The sequence below is a fragment of the Sinohyriopsis cumingii genome, chromosome 6 (assembly GCF_028554795.1).
Source record: "Sinohyriopsis cumingii isolate HCF-2022 chromosome 6, ASM2855479v2, whole genome shotgun sequence".
In the NCBI taxonomy this organism is placed as follows: domain Eukaryota; kingdom Metazoa; phylum Mollusca; class Bivalvia; order Unionida; family Unionidae; genus Sinohyriopsis; species Sinohyriopsis cumingii.
Window position 1 is genome coordinate 159,986,486 of NC_142966.1, and position 23,009 is coordinate 160,009,494.

At 42.1% G+C, this 23,009-nt stretch overlaps 1 protein-coding gene across 6 annotated transcripts in view; it reads left to right on the top strand.

The window, feature by feature from the left end:
• Positions 1-23,009, top strand: part of LOC149798395 (uncharacterized) — a 129,767-nt gene that overhangs the window by 18,378 nt on the left and 88,380 nt on the right. For all 6 annotated transcript variants that reach the window (XR_016422011.1, XR_016422010.1, XR_016422012.1 and 3 more), the window contains exon 3: positions 6,559-6,741. Coding sequence is in view for 2 of the 6 variants with exons in the window: in XM_089963583.1 (XP_089819709.1) it covers positions 6,559-6,741 (183 nt within the window). In the remaining 4 variants the exon portion in view is untranslated. The remainder of the gene's footprint in view (positions 1-6,558; positions 6,742-23,009) is intronic.

Below are 23,009 nucleotides of genomic sequence, written 5' to 3' on the forward strand. Positions count from 1 at the left end.
GTGGTGAGTGGGTAAACGTACAATCTTGTTCGGTTGATAGGTGGTCACTTTAAAGTTTCCATCCTCTTCCGATTGCAAGGCTTCTTTCAATACCCCAAAGTTGACCACTCGACTGGTACGATAATTCAGAGTCAGTCCTTTCACTTTGCACGTCGTGTGCACTTCTCCTTGTTTGTCACGGTATTCGTAGCCGTAATTTTTGGGACCGCCACTGACGAAACTTAGAATCTTGTCGTCGGGATGCTCGTCTGTCCAGGCTCCTAAACGGTCTCCTTCGATGCTAGGGTGATGTTGAATCGGGTGATGGATGTAAATGCAACTGTCCGTGTCAAAGTACAGGACGCGTTCTTCTAACAGTTCTAAAGCTTCGTACAATTTTAAGCGAGCATGGGCTGTCACGTAAGCCGCAATGATGACATTTCCAAAAGGGTCGTCTTGCACAAAGTCCAGATCTTCTTCGTAATTGACCAAGATCAAATTCTCTCGAACGACGTCCACGTGTTTCATGTATTTGGTTTTGTCGTGAATCATCTGGAAGTAGCGGGAAGGTTCTGTCAAATATTCCGTCTTGGGTAAACACGGTCGTTGTGCCATTTTACCCCACAAGCAATTTAACATCACTTTGGCAAACGATCGCCTGCCTTCGTTTTTCTCGATGTGGTCTAAAGTGATGCCTTCTTGTTCATAGTATTTCTCTTTGAATTGTATTTGGTCTTCGGGAGTGTGACACCAGGAAGGATAGCCGCTGGCTTCTTGTTTCAGTTTCAAAAAGGCATCCACGTAGTCGGCGAAAATGCCTTTCTGACTGGGATCACCCTTGCGGTATTGTTGTGTCTTGGGAAAGTCGCAAATTTCGTACACTTCTAACAGTTGGTATCCCATGTCCAGAGCTTTGAACAATTCTACGCTGACCCAGGTTCCCGTCAAGGCACGTTCTTCCTGGGTGTGATGGTAAGGTTGGTCTTGGTTGCACGTTTCGGCACAAGTACGGCACAATGGAAACATCAGTTTGCCTTGACAATGGTGAGGTAAGACGGGATGGTATAGGTTCGTGGGAGGCAAAACTTTGCACTTGATCAAGCCTTCGTATTGTCGAATGTTTTTCAGGTCGATGTGTTCCGTTAACAATTGCGGGTGCCCTACAGGAAAGCGACAATATTTGCACACGTAGGGATACAGCGAACACACGTCCAAGTATTTGATTTCTTCTCCTTTCTTTTCGTCGGCTTGGTACAGCAAACAGGTGGCATTGGTCCTTCCTCCGTACAAACTATCCCTCGGGTTCAGCGGGTCCATGAACTGGTAACTTTCCACGAGGCGTTTAAACTCGGGATCGGTTTTCATACGGTGATCGTACTCGTGTTCCCACATTTCCACCACTTGGTATCCTTGCTGTTCTAACTTTAGGCGTCGCTGACAAGTGTCCTGGTACAAGTCTTCCATGGTTCGTTGCAAAAACTGATTTTTAGTGTCACGGTCAGGGTAGCAGACGGGACATCCGTGAAATAAGCAACCGTTAAACTCGTACACGATCTTGGGGTTTTCTAAGTCCCAACCATCGACCGAATACGTTCCGATGGTCTTTTCGCCCCCTCCGTTGCGGGCATGCTGAATCCACTTGTCTTCCTTGTCGCACAAGTAATGTAACCAGCGTAGGGCTTTGACCGAGTACTGACGTTTGACAAAGTGGGTCGTTTGAGGACTGATGACAGCCACGGTGTTTTCAGGCATGAATCGTTGTCGATACACTAGGGAACACGCTTTGGCAATGGTGCAAGCTTCTTTCAAAGGATCGACCCCTCCGTGTTCCATGAACAGTTCTCGAAATTTTCCACAGCAACGTCGTAAAATGTCCACGTCGGAACGACAATACTTTAGCATTTCTTCCTGAAAGTCGAAAGGGTCCGAGGCGTGAATCTGGTACCAAGCGTAGAAAGCTTCTCGTTGTTCGGTACGCATGTTGTCGGGGTCGTAATAGTGAGCCTCTGGTAAATGGGGTAGAACGACATGTTGGTTGGCTTCCGTATTGAAAAAGTGTGGAAAGTACCCTTTAGCCATTTCTGTCATTCCAAACGTTTTAGGCATTCGACTCAAAGGCATGGCCAAATAGCTCATCGAATCTTTAAACTGTACTTGTCCCACTTGCATGAAAATGATTTTGGCTCCGTTCAAAGTGACTTTAGGACGTTCGGTGCCATGTTCCGTATAGTACCTCAAAAGAAACTGTCCATCGTATCCGGAGAAATTGTGAGCCATCACTGTGGCATGGCGATGATAATCTCGGTAACGTTCGATGTCCTCTTTGCTCCATGTCTTGTCGATGGGGTCTAAGACCCATTGGGCAAAATCGGCTAACGTGTTGGGTCCCCGAAAGATTTTTTCACGCCCTCCGGGTATCTTGCTGCAGTGAGGGCAATGACTGAAGATAGGTTCTTGAATGCACTTCTCGCACGCTCGATGAGCCACGCAGAAATTAGGAATGTGAATGCCGGTTTCTTGCATGCATTCGAAATCGAAAAAGATGAAATTGCCTTTCTTCTTGTGACCGTCCTCTTTCTCTGGTGGGGGTTGGCATTTTTGCACGTAACATTGGTGTTCCAAGTCCACGATGTGGTGACAAATGTGACATTTTTTCTTTCCTGAACATACGTGTGCCTTGACACTATTGGTACGTATGCCTTGTCCACACGTAGAGCACAATCTCAGCAGTTGACAAGCGCATTTCTTCTGTGAACCTTGCGTTTTCAGATGTTGTTGGTAACAGGTAGGGCTGACAAACGTGCGCAGACAAGTGGAACAAGGCACTGGTTCTTCGCTCAGACAGGGTGAAGAGGCCAAACATCCTGTGCATTTCGATCCACAATGCTTGTGTTGCTCTCGATTGTTATAACCATGGTCACATTTCTCACAGTAATAACCGTATTTCAGGAATCCGGTGATACTGGTAATGGTATCGAAATGTTCATCGTGATAATAGACATGAATGTATTTTCCGTCCTTAAAGTCTTGGCCTCGAAACAACAAAGGTCCGCGCACTTCTTGAGGGTGCACTTTCAAGGTGTAGCGTGGAGCTAGGGCATCTTGCAATTTTTGCATCTCAGGAATGCCACAGGGTGTGTCTTTGGACAGGCCAGCTTGTTGCAACAGGAGTTCTGCTTCGTTTCGTTGCTTGGCTCGATGGGAACGTTGAATAGTGTTCCAGGTTCTTTTCCATTCTACCGTGTCGTTCTTGTCGGCATAGGTTCGTCCCACCACGATGGCACGGGCTAAACACATCTGGTCATGAGAGTTGTTAATTCGGACGAGACTCTTTTTGGTGTTGCGAAGGTCGTCCACCAATAACATCTTTTTGCGTCCTGTCCCTTGAGGAGGAGAGACGTGGGTCATGTCCAGTGTGGCTTTACCATCGGTGATGTCAAACTGATCATTAGATTGTTGTACGTGTTGAATCTTGTCCATGACTTTGGAAGCAGTCAATTCTGCAGGGGTGCTAAACTCGATCCAAACAGGGGATTTCAAACCGTCGTGTTGTATGGAAAGTCTCAAACGATCGTCTTCTTTGGGTTGACATTGTCGCTTGAGTGCAGTGAGCAAAGAATCCCACACCTCAGTGATGAACACTTCTGCTTTCTCTAACGGCACTTCAGCCTTGAAATCTTTAAACTTCACCGTGTATTTGTAAGCCGTAGTTCTAAATTTTCTAGAGGAGCGCTTTTCCGTCTCTCGAATGGAATAGTACTTTTCAGGGTTGACTAAGGGTGGTGAACTTGTTTTAGAGGGTTCGGATTCTGGTTCACTCATGTCCTCTTCAAAATCACTGGCATGAATTTGTGCCAAGATTTCAGCCCTGGTACGAGGCGATAGATCACGTTTCTGCCTCTTACTTTCTTCTTCTTTCTTCTCGAATGAATGGGATCGTTTCATCTTGAAAGCAAAAAGTCAAATGACTCAAGTTCAACCACCATAAACTACTTTATAGTCATAGCAGACCAGCGTATATAAAAGGGTGTGTGTCTTGTCCTTTCACTATTCATTTCACTCTCAAGCCGAACACAACGATGGAAGAGACTGACCAGATGGAACGTTTCGTCAGAGCTTTGCGAGGGGTCATTAGAAAATTCTCTTCAGACCAGCCTACGGACTACTCTCCTTCCTTTAGAGATAAAAGTCAAGATACTTGCTATATCTGTCAGAAGAAAGGGCATTGGTCTTCAGAGTGTCCAGACCGTCAAAAAAGAAAAAAAACAGGGGATAAAAAAGACAAAAGTCAAGATACCTGTTATTATTGTAAAGAAAAAGGACATTGGTCTCCAGATTGCCCAAAAAAGAAACAAGAGGAGTCAGAAGAAAAGAGGAATTCTTCAGAAGAAGAGAGGGATTCTTCAGAGGAAGAGAGGGATTCTTCTGAGGAAGAAAGAAGACAGGTGAAGAAAAAGAAACAGGAGAAAAAAAGAAGAAGGGAAGAAAGCGAGGAGGAAGAAGAGGAAAAGAGTGTGACGGTGAAGAAATTCAAAAAACAGAGAGACTAAACAAGGAGAAAAGAAGAAATCAATGAACTTATTATTAAAGTGTTGTGTTGTGAATTGTGAATTGGATTGTAAAAAATGGAGAAAAGAATAAATGAATGATATAAGGTAAGAGTCTTTGAGTTTTGATTTTAAAATAAGAAGCTACACTCACGCACTCATACACAGACACGTACTATAAGGGTAACATGGGTGAGTTTTTTTGAGTTATTGGCAAATTGAAATTGTATTTCTTTTCGAGAAATGTGGGTGGCCCTGAAAAGGGCCTTTTTTCTTCATGGTGCAGGGGTGAGTTTAAGCAATCAATTTTAACTGCCTTAAGCCTTTGCCACGGCCAAGGCCTACTTCTGGACTGCGTAATGATGATAATGATTGGGTTGAAATCACTAAGGGTGGTACGGTAGGCTTAGTCACAGGGTTGACATGTTTGGCTCGGGAAGGTCGTATTCTCTTCGGTCGTGATAAAGAAGTCTGATACATTTGTTTCAGACTTCTTAACTCCGCTAAAATGTCCAACAGTACCGTGACCGTTTGATTTTCACCCTCTTGTTTCTTTGCTGCTACTTCTTCTTGCTGTTGTTTTTTTCTTACCTCTTCTTCTTGCTGCTGTTGCTGTAGGAGAAAAGCCTGTTCCGCTTCCTTTTGTCGTTGTATAAATTTCTCCAATTCTTCTTTCTGTCTCTGTCTAAAATTCTCCACTTGCGGTAATGAAGAAGGTAACGAAGGTTCCGGAACAAATTCTTGCGAGGAGAGAAAATCCACAAAATCCCAATTCACCTCTTCTGAAAGTAAGTCCGGGTTCCCTTGGGCGGTCTCCCCTGCTGGTGCACCCCACTGGATCGTTTTCTGAGTTTCCGTCATGTTGAATCACTATCGCATAGATTGACTGCACACAAGCGCTAGCGAATCTATATTGACTACGTGACGTCACAGACTGCTCTCTTCGGATTGGATGCGGGCTGACTGAATTCTGTAACGCGTGTTTGGATTGGTGAATGAACTCAATCCGTTTCAATCCTTTCTGTCCCTATAAATAAGCACCGTTCACTGCATTGATTCACCTATTCTCGGAGCCTCAACATGTGGACCGACGTTGAATCTTCAACCCTTGTGTCAACAATGATGTTCAGGACGGACATGCTCATGTATGTCCGATCCAAGTGGACCGTTGTCTACAGGACCAACAGCAGCCTGTGGATAAGAAGAGTCTATATAGAGAGACAAGGTTGCCTCAAGAGGACTCTGATGTATGGCCCTGCTGTAAGACGAAGTTTGAGGAAAAGAAGATGTCGCAAATGCCCTCTATGTTAAGGGCATATTAACATAAACCCAAAGGCCCTTTTCAGGGCCAGCCATATTTCTCGAAAAGAGATAGTCTTTTGAATTGCCTACCCCTTTTTTAAATTTAAATTTAAATTTAAATTTAAAAAAAACTTTTTTAAAAAAAATCCCATGTTAAATTCCCCTTGTACGTATAGTATCCCACGATTTATTCCCATGTTAAATTCCCCTTGTACGTATAGTATCCCACGATTTATTCCCATGTTAATTCCCCTTGTACGTAAAGTGTCCCACGATTTTTCTCCATGTTAAATTTCCATTGTACGTAAAGTGTCCCAAGGGTGTTTTTAATGCTAATTCCCATTGTACGTAAAGTGTCCGCATTCACTACTCATGAAACATATCAAGTAATAACACAGGAAAAGAAAATAACCACTATTTTATGACAATATTTCTTTATGTTTATTGTCCATTAGTACTTTAATATCATATTTATTATATATAATGTGTTCTTAGTTAATGTCAAATTATATTATTCGAGTGCATATTTTTCTGTCAAATTTCTGACTGTTTGATAAAAAAATTGCTGAAATGAATGGCAAAATAAAAAATTTCTGTTTATAAATAAATATATATTTACATGTTTATACGATGTTTTTTGAGTATATGTAACATTGAATCGCGATCCTTCAAATTAATGTTGGACCCAGTGAACGTTGAACGTAATTTAAGTAATTGCTTGGTTTTTCAGTAAATATTGCCTTCAAAGCACCAGTTAAAACAATTCACTTGACCAATGAACAACATATCACGGACAGCGATAAATCCTCGTGTGCTTTTCCGACCAGTCTTAGCAAGAATATTTCATATTTAACAGTCGACTTTGGAACTGAGAGGAAAATCATGGAGGTGCATCTTTTATTTGCCGAAATAGGTAAATTGCACATCTAATATGAAAATATGCTTCTGTTATTCATATACATTTTCTATCATTTACCACGTCTTGTACATTATATTTATATTACCTGCAATGAGATTTTTCTTTTTCGTGGATTGCACTGCGTCATTCTTGCAATGTCTCCTTTTTCGTGGATTGCACTGCGTCATTCTTGCAATGTCTCCTTTTCATAAAGAAAAGCACATTATACTATAGTCAATGAAATGTGAAGAAGACAATCAATGAACATCCACTCGATGCAGTTCAGTTTTAATATCATAATTTTGTTCGGTCTTTAAAAAGGAGTAGATACTGCCATTATTGTTTGGTGAGTAACCCATTAACTCAAAACTAGTGCACGAAGACAACAATAATAAATGACGTTATGATCGTTTAATCAAATTCTTGGATTAGAAGAATTGCAAGTAAAGCAGGAACAAATTTTAATTTAAAAACCAAAATATTTAAGAACTTATTGTTTGCTATTTATCTTGCCATTTAGGAGCCGCGGTGGCTTAGTGGTTAGCGTGCCGGATTAGCGACCGCAAGGGTATGGGTTCGAATCGTACAATTGGGTCTGACTGGGTTGGCTACCGCGAATTGTCCTTGACCAAGACAATGGTAGTATAGTGGGCCACTATAGCCTCAAGGGGAATTTAGCATGATGAAATTTAACATGGAGTGAATGAGGAATTGAACATAGGTACAAGGGATTGGGTCACTATAGCCTCAACGGGACTTCTATGTTAAACTGATGGGGTGGGGGTGGGGGAGGGTACCTTGGCGACAAGGGGAATGTAACATGGGGATATTTAACATGGAGTGAATGGGGAATTGAACATAGCGACAAGGGATTAGGCCACTATACAGACATTGGGACTTTTATGTTAAAAATGGGTCCCGGCACTTTGTCGTGAAGGGGAATTTAACATGGGTGAATTTTAGCATGGGTGGGCATGTTTAGCGTAATATGATTGGGACTGTACAGCGACAAGGGAAAATAGAACATACCGACAAGGGATTGGGACTGTGTAGCGACAAGGGGAATTGAACATACCGACAAGAGCTTGTGTCACCCTAGCCTCAGTTTGAATTTCATGTAATAAAAGGGGTATATATACACTCTAGCGTCAAGAGAAATTAAACAATAGGAATTTTATCTCCACTCTAGGGACAATGGGAATTACACATAAGTTGGGTTTACATAGGGACTATAGTAATGATGACGTCGCGGTACTGGACATTGGTTACAATGGGCGCCAGGCGTTATTGATTGATTGATTGATTGATTGGATTTCCGTCTCGTGCGCCCAGAAGGGCAGGTGCGACGGGTTTATTCCCGCACAGCTGGATGCTAAATGTTCCTGGGGGAAGGAATTAGTGCCACATCCCATATGCATTTATGTTCTCAAGGAGCACAGCTAATTTAGCCCTCAGATCGTAGGACTATATGTCTCTAACGACCTGAATGAAGGGCTTTCATGAGGGGGAATGGGACCAACACACACTCATTTTAAGAAAGAGTTGATTTCAGTCCGTTACTGACTGTACTAAGGGTCGACCCAAGCAGTATGTAACGCCCGTTGCGATTGGTTCCAACGATGACGTCACATCGGTATACCTAGATTCAGGCTGGTGGAAATTGTTCCACATCTATGCCGTTATACGATGTCCGAGAGAGGCATGAGGGCAAGGAACTCGGCAAGCCAGTCATGGATGTCGTGCACACCCAAGAACGCCAGCCACTACTTAGTCAAATTTAGTCTAGTAGTACTAATGGACAAAACAAAATGTCAATAATGTGTTAGCCACCTGTGCCATTGGGTCAAATCAAAACAAGTTGTACAATTTTCCTACGTCATAACAATCGCAATAATTCTAGTACATAGTGTACGTTGTAGATGCCCTACACATTTTTAATAATATGTCGCTCAGGAAAGCCAAAATGGTTCCCTGGATAAGAGGCACTACTGGTAGCCCTTATAAGGGTCTTTTAAGCAGAAGTTCCCAGTTTTTCTTCTGCTTCTTTACATTTCTCCACAGTCCTTTTTCATCTCAGGTTATTTCGTGGAAGTGGTAGCTGTGTAGCGTAAAATTGTAGTTTGCTGTTTCTACTAGCTGCTGGACTGGGTAGGTCTTGTTGGCCTCTTGATAAAATTGTGTAAGGATTTTGACAACATAGTGCCACTCTCTATTCATTTATTTTTGCTTTTATTTATGTTAAGTGTTTCATGCGCGCGTTGTACGCCTATTTGTGTCCGATTTAGGCAAGGGAGGTAGTGACCAGGAAGGCAGGCGAACATCTGCAGGCAGGAGTCCGCTCATTTCAGGGTACTGGTCTAAATGGATGTACTTGCACGAATTTTGAGTTTTGGTTCTTGTGTCTGAAATTGTTCGAAAGATGAGCTAGGTTGCACTGGATGGAAAACTCTGTGCTGCTTTAGTGTTAGTATGGTGTGTATCACAGAATATAGGCCGCATTATTACCTTGGCTGTCTTTCATGCTAGGGCTAGGAATAGAGCAGAGAAGAAGATTTTTTTAAAAAAAATATTATTTGTGTTGCTTTTTAAGGACATATTTGGGATTTAAGAACACGGGAACTTTTGTTGAGTATTCTGGTCCCTAGGGACGTATCAAAAGCGCACGTCTACGTATATTAATCTGGTGTTGGAGAGTATTTGGGTGGGTTATGTATGTTTTACATGTTGCTATTTTCAAGCTAGAGGGACACCCATGCTGAGTACTCAGGTCCCTCAGCACCTGTCAAAGGTGCCCATCTGCTGGTGGAAATTTATTTTTAAGTGAGGTCGGGTTGTTTATTTTATGCTTTTAGGGTGTTTTATATTTTGTCTTTTAGTTTGGATGTGTCTAGGAATTTAAGTATGTTTTGGTAGGTCATAGTTATGTTTGGACTGCTATTTTTAAGTAAATCTGGATAAAGTGGTAGGGGATCCAATTTTCTGGGGGCTTTTTGAAATTCCATTCTAGTGTTCTGATATTTTGAGCAGCTATTGAATATTTTTGGCAGGTCTTCAATGGTTTTGCAGTGATATCAAATGTTATTAGCAGAGCTTGGGTCCTATATGTTTGTCAAAACTTCCTGCTAATTTTGTTTTTCCGGATACGATGCGATTGATAATGTTTTGGTCCAGGCTGTTCACTTTGGTTGGTTTGATGGACCTATTAGTCTCTTTTATAATGGAGTAGAGTATCCTGCCTTTGGTAGTGGAGTTCCAGTTCTCCTGCCATTTCTGGTTAATATAGTTTCTTGTTATGCTTTGGGCTTGTGTTATGCTATATCTAAGTGGGGCAGGGTTAGGGTTCCTTAACATGTTTTTTATTTCGAACTTTGTCGGCTAGCTCATTACATACCAGGCGTTATATACATTTATATGTCCCGCTCCGCCAGGCGTTATGTAAAGTTACATCTTCGTCCCGCCAAGCGTTATATTGCTTTTTACGGCGATTCACGGACAATGGGAGTTACCATAACCAAACACCTTGGGACGATTCACAGACAAGATTTATACGGACGAAAGTTTAGGCTTGAATAGTGACAATAACAAAAAATTGCATTTCTTTAGGGACAATAGGAATGGAACAGGTGGGGTGACGTCACGGTACTTGACAATGGCAACAAGGTGACGGGGTCGAACATCAATCATGACCAAACAGTGACAGTTGGTAAAGTTTATAACGCCTGTCGGGGAGGAACATATAACTTCATAGACATAAAATCACCTACCAAACAATCCATAGTGATGAGAGAGCTAATCTAAAACAAATGTTTATACAAAACAACACACTCATACTAACAAATTCCACGTTATTTACTATCAATGCATTGTAGAGAAGGAAATATTCTATCTACAAAACAAGGGAGGAGAACAAACACACAAACACACATAAACGTACGCGCGCATACAGACAAACATATACAGATACACAAAAACTAACGCGTCAAAACACACATAGATACATTGTGTTTTGTTAAGTGATAAGCTTTATGTTAAGTGAAATAAACAAACACACAATCACATACAAACGGACGTGCGCATACAAACAAAATACACACACAAACAAACATCACGCACAAATTAACGCGTGCATACAAAAACACATAAACACAATATTTTTTGTCTTTAGGGACAAATGTTTTTTGTTAAGGAAAAACAAACACACACACACACAAACACACACACAAATACTCCGAGCTTCAGCTGAACCGAGCAGGAGATATCGTAGTTAATTATGAATAAGTTATTTATAGATTGAGTAGTCAGCTGCGCTAGTCTATGTAATCCGTTTTGTTTTAGAATATTTGTGCATTTAGGGACATATGATTAGGTACGCTATAACTATGCGGATTAAAATTGTTGCTTAGCTTTAATGTCCCTACAATGTCCCTAAACGTGTCTTTATAATATCCATTTTCTATGTCCCTATTTTTTGTTTTTATAGTGACGCTATGGTGTTGGTAAGTAAGTTAGACGAAGAGATCTGTTCAAGAGGGTCCGAGATTTAGCGAAAGAGATGCAATATTAAAATATATATCCCTTACACCACAAAATACTATCCAATACACCCACTATACCACCCATTAAATCATAATCACCATCCAAACTACTGTGTTAGATTAAAATGGGAGAAAAAGAGATACAATCTCACAAAATAGACTATCTCTTACACTACCAGAAATGCTATACTATCCATTTATAGTCACACCATGAGGACTGAGGAAAAACCTATGGAAAAACCCAAGTCTATATTTATAGCCTCAAAATTTCTAGCTTCAGTGGCGTCACTGTATTGGCTAGTAAGGGAGAATGGAAAAAGTGTTGATAGTGTCTTAAATACGCAGTACTGTGGGTAGGTCGGTGACATGAATTTGATAGGGACAAAAAAAGTTTTATAGGGCCAAACAAAGACCAACACACACACACACACACACACACACACACACACACACACTCCAAACGTCCTGCGTTAGCTTAGAATGCAAATGAATAAGATGAAATGTCACAAAAATACTATCAATTACTATACCATCCATTATATCATGCTCACTATCCAAACGCTCTATTTTTGCTTAAAATGTAAGAGAAGGAGATACAATCTCACAAATTATATTATCCCTTAAATTACAAAGAATAATATTCATCACACCATCTATATCATCCATCACCCCACACGCGAGTCGAACTATTGGCTCAGATATATGTTAATGATTCCGAAGACGATATGAGTGAGCCTGCATCAGTGTCCTCCACTGCTGTCACAAAATCATGAGATTCCTTATTCAGTCCCAAAGAAATTCGTTCGTCCCCCTAAAATTATTGTCACATTTGAGAGACCCCAAAACGCACTTACAGAAAATTGAAAACGAAGGCTTACACCTACATCTTTGAAATATAAAGAGCTCAAGTAGTGTGTAAAACTTGAAATTAAAGTTTATAATCAAGATGAAACGATGACACCTTTTCAAAGTGAAAGCAGACACCAAGCGACAATAGCGATGCGTGTCACACAATACTTTCCAAATGGGTTAGTATAAGTTTGCGCGAGCGATCTTGAAGAGGATATCATTATCTCATATTCAACACCATATACATCGAAAAAAACTGTGGTAAATCTGATAGGATGGCAGAACCAACAAGATCAGTGAAGAAAGAAATTAGTTTGGTGAATCACACTCGGCGCTTTTTGTTTAGCCTAATAATAACAATTTGAGCATATTCCTTGCATATACTCCAATAAATTGAGTAGCCCTCTTATTTAATACCGGAAATATCGAAAATCATTGTAGAAATAGTTGTAAAATCTCGTTTACCTTTTAATCCGATATTTTCGGCTAGATCGTCCCCCACATTGTTGATCAAAAAACAAGATGGCTGATATCGCTTAACCGGCTTGAAGCAACTGTTCTGTTTTTTAGTGCCGTTTTCATGATATCTGTGCTTGTTGCCTATTTTCATCCACGTTATTGTGTTCATTATGTATTGGCTGTTAAATTTGTTTGTGTTTCTTCATCTTCTTGCTTAGGAAATGAGAACAATTAGACTTTTTCTCAGTTGTCTTGCTCCACTGTTTTTGAACAAACCGCTATCACGTGATACTCGCCAGTCAACCCGTTTATGCTACGATGGACCCTCATTAATTGCTTGAAATGATCACTCCTTGGATATCCACACTACATTGTGCTCTAGACTAAACGAACTGGGATAACATTCATCATTACCTAAATGTAAACAGAAGTGAAAAAAGAAACGTTGTTTCAAAGCTGGCCGGCTTAGAACAGGAAGAAGAATTCCAGTTATCTCCCTTATTTTGGGTCAACAATTAAAAACGATTCGACCGTTAATTTAGATAACCTAATTCAAATCCCTATTAATTCGTCAACCTTTGTGTCATCTATCCAAGAGATACCTCTGCGTATTGCATTAGTCAATGCCCAGTCAGTAGGACCACCGGAAAAGCCCACAGAAATAGTTAATTTTATCAACTACCTGAATATTGACGTCTTTTTCCTCACAGAAACATGGCTAAAAACATCAGGCGATGAGCCCAAATGTGCGGATCTAACACCCACTGGTCACTCTATCAAGTCGTTCCCCCGTAATTCTCGCGGAGGTATAATTGCTGTCATCACAAAAATCTTAATGATAAAACGTCTTAACCACACCACAACATTCAATTTCGACCACACATTGTTTGTACTAGTCCAAACCAAACTCACACTGAAGCAAAGGTCAGTCCATTGTTTCTGCCTATACCGCCCTTCTCCTAGGAGAAAAAAGAAGCTGGCTGACTCTCTTTTTGGAGCAGTTTCCGAATCTCCTCGACTATGGAAATTCAATAGGTGGCAACCTGATTATTCTTGGAGATTTCAACTTTCACTTTGACTGTCCCGGAAACCCAAATACATCAAAACTCATAGATTCCATTAATGTTTTCAATCTCAAACAGTCAGTTAACAGTAGTAATAGGGGATACATTACGGACAATGGGAATTAGCATTACAGGGACCCCTGGGTCAGATTACGGACAATGGAAATTTAACATGGCGAAAAATCGTGGGTCAGATTACGGACAAGGGGAATTAACATGGGAATAAATCGTGGGACAATCTACGGACAAGGGGAATTTAACATGGGATTTTTTTAAAAAAATTTTTTTAAAAAAAAGGGGTAGGCAATTCAAAGACTATCTCTTTTCGAGAAATATGGCTGGCCCTGAAAAGGGCCTTTGGGTTTATGTTAATATTCCCTTAACATAAACGGCATTTGCGACATCTTCTTTTCCTCAAACTTCGTCTTACAGCAGGGCCATACATCAGAGTCCTCTTGAGGCAACCTTGTCTCTCTATATAGACTCTTCTTATCCACAGACTGCTGTTGGTCCTGTAGACAACGGTCCACTTGGATCGGACATACATGAGCATGTCCGTCCTGAACATCATTGTTGACACAAGGGTTGAAGATTCAACGTCGGTCCACATGTTGAGGCTCCGAGAATAGGTGAATCAATGTAGTGAACTGCGCTTATTTATAGGGACAGAAAGGATTGAAACGGATTGAGTTCATTCACCAATCCGAACACGCGTTACAGAATTCAGTCAGCCCGCATCCAATCCGAAGAGAGCAGTCTGTGACGTCACGTAGTCAATATAGATTCGCTAGCGCTTGTGTGCAGTCAATCTATGCGATAGTGATTCAACATGACGGAAACTCAGAAAACGATCCAGTGGGGTGCACCAGCAGGGGAGACCGCCCAAGGGAACCCGGACTTACTTTCAGAAGAGGTGAATTGGGATTTTGTGGATTTTCTCTCCTCGCAAGAATTTGTTCCGGAACCTGCGTTACCTTCTTCATTACCGCAAGTGGAGAATTTTAGACAGAGACAGAAAGAAGAATTGGAGAAATTTATACAACGACAAAAGGAAGCGGAACAAGCTTTTCTCCTACAGCAACAGCAACAAGAAGAAGAGGTAAGAAAAAAACAACAGCAAGAAGAAGTAGCAGCAAAGAAACAAGAGGGTGAAAATCAAACGGTCACGGTACTGTTGGACATTTTAGCGGAGTTAAGAAGTCTGAAACAAATGTATCAGACTTCTTTATCACGACCGAAGAGAATACGACCTTCCCGAGCCAAACATGTCAACCCTGTGACTAAGCCTACCGTACCACCCTTAGTGATTTCAACCCAATCATTATCATCATTACGCAGTCCAGAAGTAGGCCTTGGCCGTGGCAAAGGCTTAAGGCAGTTAAAATTGATTGCTTAAACTCACCCCTGCACCAAAAAAGGCCCTTTTCAGGGCCACCCACATTTCTCGAAAAGAAATACAATTTCAATTTGCCAATAACTCAAAAAAACTCACCCATGTTACCCTTATAGTACGTGTCTGTGTATGAGTGCGTGAGTGTAGCTTCTTATTTTAAAATCAAAACTCAAAGACTCTTACCTTATATCATTCATTTATTCTTTTCTCCATTTTTTTACAACCCAATTTACAATTCACATCACAACACTTTAATTAAAAGTTCATTGATTTCTTCTTTTCTCCTTGTTTAGTCTCTCTGTTTTTTCAATTTCTTCACCGTCACACTCTTTTCCTCTTCTTCTTCCTCCTCGCTTTCATACCTTCTTCTTTTTTTCTCCTGTTTCTTTTTCTTCACCTGTCTTCTTTCTTCCTCAGAAGAATCCCTCTCTTCCTCTGAAGAATCCCTCTCTTCTTCTGAAGAATTCCTCTTTTCTTCTGACTCCTCTTGTTTCTTTTTTGGGCAATCTGGAGACCAATGTCCTTTTTCTTTACAATAATAACAGGTATCTTGACTTTTGTCTTTTTTATCCCCTGTTTTTTTTCTTTTTTGACGGTCTGGACACTCTGAAGACCAATGCCCTTTCTTCTGACAGATATAGCAAGTATCTTGACTTTTATCTCTAAAGGAAGGAGAGTAGTCCGTAGGCTGGTCTGAAGAGAATTTTCTAATGACCCCTCGCAAAGCTCTGACGAAACGTTCCATCTGGTTAGTCTCTTCCATCGTTGTGCTCGGCTTGAGAGTGAAATGAATAGTGAAAGGACAAGACACACACCCTTTTATATACGCTGGTCTGCTATGACTATAAAGTAGTTTATGGTGTTTGAACTTGAGTCATTTGACTTTTTGCTTTCAAGATGAAACGATCCCATTCATTCGAGAAGAAAGAAGAAGAAAGTAAGAGGCAGAAACGTGATCTATCGCCTCGTACCAGGGCTGAAATCTTGGCACAAATTCATGCCAGTGATTTTGAAGAGGACATGAGTGAACCAGAATCCCAACCCTCTAAACCAAGTTCATCACCCTTAGTCAACCCTGAAAAGTACTATTCCATTCGAGAGACGGAAAAGCGCTCCTCTAGAAAATTTAGAACTACGGCTTACAAATACACGGTGAAGTTTAAAGATTTCAAGTCCGACGTGCCGTTAGAGAAAGCAGAAGTGTTCATCACCGAGGTGTGGGATTCTTTGCTCACTTCACTCAAGCGACAATGTCAACCCAAAGAAGACGATCGCTTGAGACTTTCCATACAACACGACGGTTTGAAATCCCCTGTTTGGATCGAGTTTAGCACCCCTGCAGAATTAACTGCTTCCAAAGTCATGGACAAGATTCAACACGTACAACAATCTAATGATCAGTTTGACATCACCGATGGTAAAGCCACACTGGACATGACCCACGTCTCTCCTCCTCAAGGGACAGGACGCAAAAAGATGTTATTGGTGGACGACCTTCGCAACACCAAAAAGAGTCTCGTCCGAATTAACAACCCTCAAGACCAGATGTGTTTAGCCCGTGCCATCGTGGTGGGACGAACCTATGCCAACAAGAACAACACGGTAGAATGGAAAAGAACCTGGGACACTATTCAACGTTCCGACCGAGCCAAACAACGAAACGAAGCAGAACTCCTGTTACAACAAGCCGGACTGCCCAAAGACACACCCTGCGGCATTCCTGAGATGCAAAAATTGCAAGATGTCCTAGCTCCACGATACACCTTGAAAGTGCACCCTCAAGAAATGCGCGGGCCTCTATTGTTTCGAGGCCAAGATTTTAAGGACGGAAAATACATTCATGTTTATCATCACGATGACCATTTCGATACCATTACCAGTATCACCGGATTCCTGGGATACGGTTATTACTGTGAGAAATGTGACTATGGTTATAATAATCGAGAGCAACACAAACATTGTGGATGGAAATGCTCAGGATGTTTGGCCTCTCCACCCTGTCTGAGCGAAGAACCAGTGCCTTGTTCCACTTGTCTGCGCACGTTTGTCAGCCCTACCTGTTACCAACAACATTTGAAGACGCAAGGTTCACAGAAGAAATGCGCTTGTCAACTCCTGAGATTGTGTCCTACGTGTGGACAAGGCATACGTACCAATAATACCAAGGCACACGTATGTTCAGGAAAGAAAAAATGTCACATTTGTCACCACATCGTGGACTTGGAACACGAATGTTACGTGCAAAAATACCAACCCCCACCAGAGAAAGAGGACGGTCACAAGAAGAAAGGCAATTTCATCTTTTTCGATTTCGAATGCATGCAAGAGACTGGCATTCACATTCCTAATTTCTGCGTGGCTCATCGAGCGTGCGAGAAGTGCATTCAAGAACCTATCTTCAGTCATTGCCCTCACTGTAGCAAGATTCCCGGAGGGCGTGAAAAAATCTTTCGGGGACCAAACACGTTAGCCGATTTTGCCCAATGGGTCTTAGACCCCGTCGACAAGACGTGGAACCAAGAGGACATCGAACGTTACGGAGATTGTCATCGCCATGCCACGGTGATGGCTCACAATTTCTCCGGATACGATGGACAGTTTCTTCTCAGATACTATACGGAACAAGGCACCGAGCGTCCTAAAGTGACTTTGAACGGAGCCAAAATCATTTTCATGCAAGTGGGACAAGTACAGTTTAAAGATTCGATGAGCTATTTGGCCATGCCTTTGAGTCGAATGCCTAAAACGTTTGGAATGACAGAAATGGCTAAAGGGTACTTTCCACACTTTTTCAATACGGAAGCCAATCAACACGCCGTTCTACCCCATTTACCTGAGGCTCACTATTACGACCCCGACAACATGCGTACCGAACAACGAGAAGCTTTCTACGCTTGGTACCAGATTCACGCCTCGGACCCTTTCGACTTTCAAGAAGAAATGCTAAAGTATTGTCGTTCCGACGTGGACATTTTACGACGTTGCTGTGGAAAATTTCGAGAACTGTTCATGGAACACGGAGGGGTCGATCCTTTGAAAGAAGCTTGCACCATTGCCAAAGCGTGTTCCCTAGTGTATCGACAACGATTCATGCCTGAAAACACCGTGGCTGTCATCAGCCCTCAAACGACCCACTTTGTCAAGCGTCAATACTCGGTCAAAGCCCTACGTTGGTTACATTACTTGTGCGACAAGGAAGACAAGTGGATTCAGCATGCCCGCAACGGAGGGGGCGAAAAAACCATCGGAACGTATTCGGTCGATGGCTGGGACTTAGAAAACCCCAAGATCGTGTACGAGTTTAACGGTTGCTTATTTCACGGATGTCCCGTCTGTTACCCTGACCGTGACACTAAAAATCAGTTTTTGCAACGAACCATGGAAGACTTGTACCAGGACACTTGTCAGCGACGCCTAAAGTTAGAACAGCAAGGATACCAAGTGGTGGAAATGTGGGAACACGAGTACGATCACCGTTTGAAAACCGATCCCGAGTTTAAACGCCTCGTGGAAAGTTACCTGTTCATGGACCCGCTGAACCCGAGGGATAGTTTGTACGGAGGAAGGACCAATGCCACCTGTTTGCTGTACCAAGCCGAGGAAGAGATAGGAGAAGAAATCAAATACTTGGACGTGTGTTCGCTGTATCCCTACGTGTGCAAATATTGTCGCTTTCCTGTAGGGCACCCGCAATTGTTAACGGAACACATCGACCTGAAAAACATTCGACAATACGAAGGCTTGATCAAGTGTAAAGTTTTGCCTCCCACGAACCTATACCATCCCGTCTTACCTCACCATTGTCAAGGCAAATTGATGTTTCCCTTGTGCCGTACTTGTGCCGAAACGTGCAACCAAGATCAACCTTGTCAGCACAGCCAGGAAGAACGGGCCTTGACGGTAACCTGGGTCAGCGTAGAATTGTTCAAAGCTTTGGACATGGGATACCAACTGTTAGAAGTCTACGAAATTTGCCACTTTCCCAAGACACAACAATACCGCAAGGGTGATCCCAGTCAGAAAGGCATTTTCGCCGACTACGTGGATGCCTTTTTGAAACTGAAGCAAGAAGCCAGCGGCTATCCTTCCTGGTGTCACACTCCCGAAGACCAAATACAATTCAAAGAGAAATACTACGAACAAGAAGGCATCACTTTAGACCACATCGAGAAAAACGAAGGCAGGCGATCGTTTGCCAAAGTGATGTTAAATTGCTTGTGGGGTAAAATGGCACAACGACCGTGTTTACCCAAGACGGAATATTTGACAGAACCTTCCCGCTACTTCCAGATGATTCACGACAAAACCAAATACATGAAACACGTGGACGTCGTTCGAGAGAATTTGATCTTGGTCAATTACGAAGAAGATCTGGACTTTGTACAAGACGACCCTTTTGGAAATGTCATCATTGCGGCTTACGTGACAGCCCATGCTCGCTTAAAATTGTACGAAGCTTTAGAACTGTTAGAAGAACGCGTCCTGTACTTTGACACGGACAGTTGCATTTACATCCATCACCCGATTCAACATCACCCTGACATCGAAGGAGACCGTTTAGGAGCCTGGACAGACGAGCATCCCGACGACAAGATTCTAAGTTTCGTCAGTGGCGGTCCTAAAAATTACGGCTACGAATACCGGGACAAACAAGGAGAAGTGCACACGACGTGCAAAGTGAAAGGACTGACTCTGAATTATCGTACCAGTCGAGTGGTCAACTTTGGGGTATTGAAAGAAGCCTTGCAATCGGGAGAGGATGGAAACTTTAAAGTGACCACTCACCAACCGAACAAGATTGTACGTTTACCCACTCACCACATCGTCAGTCGACCTTTGGAAAAAGTTTATCAAATCGTGTACCAGAAGCGAGTTCGACTTCCCAATCATTTCACCTTACCGTATGGACACGTTGGTATAAAACATTGGTTGTAAGAGGATAGCCACCCACCAGAAAGATGACTTCGCCACAGCAAGAATCGAGTGAGAAACCCGATGAGAACTCCAAGTTCAAACCCTACCATTTTCCAGTCTTCTTACCTGACTATTGTGATTGTGCCCGTCGATTGGACACGTTTCAGAAATGGCCTACGGATAGGGAAGGATTACCTTCTTCGCATGTTTTAGCTAGAACAGGATTTGTCTACTTGGGACCTGAGTCAGGATTGGGATACGAGGTACAGTGTTTCGCTTGTGGATTGAAGTTACGAATGGATCTATGTATCTATAAAGATTCAGCTATTCTGGAACATACTCGATGGTCTCCGCACTGCCCTTACCTTTCTATGGCCTTTCCACCCATTACACTACGGTACAATGTTGACGGTACCTTAGAGACGGTACCTTCCGAAACAAGACATAAAAAACGTAAAAAAGGAAAGATGTACAAACTGGAGACTGCATTGCGACTAGTATAAAAAGGGGGCTATGGTTAAGATCGATAGTTCATTGTGACTACCAAGACCGAGCGAACAAAATGAATACTTTGAAAGAGACATCGTTCCAGTTTGGGGATTGTAAAAAAGCTGTATCTTTCTCTAGTGTGACTAATACTGGATGGATAAGACCCAGACATTGCGACGGAAAATGTCCGGAAGGAAACTGCGATTGTCCATGTGGTTACCATTGTAATTGCGTAACGGAGTTTGCAGACGAGTGCGATTGTGAGCCTTGCGATGGGACCGATGCTGTACCTTGTGACCTGAGCGATGCCGTAAAGCATCATGGGAACTTTAGTGCCCCTACCCCTGTCATGGAAAGTGATGCTGTGCGTTTCAAACCTGTGGGATGCAAAAGCGATGCTGCTCGTCCTCTTGGACATTTTACTGGGTTTCGTTTTAAAGGGGAATGTCGACCTTCACGTTTACCTCCCTACGGATGTCATCCAGCCCTGAGCAAACTCCTGCCCATGTCACTCAACCCTCATCGAAACGAACCTGTGAAAAACGAATATTCGTTTCCTGTGCGTTTGTCGGAATACTGCGACTTTGAAAATCGTCTTCAATCGTTCAAAGGAAAATGGCCTAAGTATCTGGGAGGACCGACCCCGAAGAATTAGCCAGAGCCGGATTTTTCTACTTGGGCGAAGGAGATAAAGTCAAGTGCTTCAGTTGCAGTGTGTCACTTCACCACTGGGAACCGCAAGATTCGGCCTACGTAGAACATGCTCGATGGTCACCGAATTGTCATTACTTACCTTTAGTGGGACCGAGACATTGAAGTAACTTTTTACCATAATAATCTGTTCATGGATACTTTACAAGAGAACATTCGTGCTTTGCCTGTGGAGTTGAGAGAACGCATTTATCGAGAACTGGTCAAAATACAAGTGAAACGTAAAGAACAATTGCATCCGATACGTCACCGGTGTTTGAACCATATGTACCTGAAGGCTATACAAGGACTGATTCAATTGAAAGTGTTCCATTGGACAGACATTGATCAACGACCTCCTGGTTATAAAAAGGAATGGTTTGGTATTGACGATTTTATCTACTACATTGTAAACGTACTGCATCGAATTCCAGAGGAAGAGTTAACGAATTACCAACATCTTGAACACAATGTCAACTTGGTGAAAGAGGAAACTTCTGAACGAATTGTAATGTGTAGATTAGTGACTCAACGATTTAAATTCGACACTGAAGTGAAACCATGTTTGTGCAAAGAGTACATTTCTTGTGTCAGACCAAAGAGGATTTAGTATGACCTATTCATGGATACTTTGCTAGAGAACATTCGTGCTTTGCCTGTGGAGTTGAGAGAACGCATTTACCGAGAGCTGGTGAAAATACAAGTCAAACGTAAAGAACAATTGCATCCGTTACGTCACCAGATCTTTAACCACTGGTACCTGAATGGTATAAGAGAACTGATTCGTCAGAAATTGTTTCAGTGGTCAGACCTTGTTCAACACTTTGAGTTAGTGAATGATCGAAATGTTCATTATTTTGGTTACTTCGAGATTCACCTACAGCAATACATTGAGGAAGACAAGTTAAAGGATTATCAACATATTTTACGTGGAATCTACTTAGAGGAAGAGGAAACTTCTAAACGAACTCTGAAGTTTCGGTTACAGTATGCAAGATTTAGATTCCCTACTGGAGAACGAAGATCTCTGGCTAGAAAGTACGTGTATTGTTTCCGAAACAAAGAGACTATAAAAACAGGCTGCCATGCCACGACTTATGTCACATGTCATCCAACAGATTCCGTGGAAGGAACTCAATGACCATATTCAAACCGTGGATCATTACCATCGATTATTACAAGAACTGTATCCATTCAATTTGGGACGACAAGTGGTGTGTGTCTTAGTGACTTGTTTTTTGGGATTTCGTTTACCAGCCGATTCTTTGTGGACTCTTTACAATCAGTACTTACCACCTCCATGGCCTTAAATGGTCACGAAAAACTCCTTTTGCTCAAAGCCTTGCGGTTTCATCTGGATACTTCTCGACCTCAACAGGAAAAAAAGATTCGTCAACTTTTAGCTACCCAAGACGTGTATGACGATGTGTGTGTAGCTTGTGACTTACACCCTCATTGGACAGATGTTCGTGACTGGAAAAAGGGGGGTTTTGAGGCTTGGACCCAAGAAGTGGCCCAGTATGCACAAGAGTTGTTCAAGGAAAAAAGTTACTTTTCAACCTGTGTTAGTGACGGTGCCAGAAGAACCCGTCACCGAGAACAACCACTCGCTTCAGGACAGGACTGTCATGGACATTCCTGAAAGGTCATTCCGGGAGGACACTTGTGTGACAATACCTCATGTAGAGACTGTAAGAACATTACACACTGTCCCTAGGACATCTTGGTTACCCAAAACATGTTGTACAGACACTTGTTTATATTCCACTTTGATCGCTTTGCTGTGTTTTATATTCCTGTACATCACTATTTGGATTGTATGTATTTTTGTCTTTCGTGTTCATATTTGAAACATTCAATAAACGTGTTCTGAAAAAGTATATAAACTCT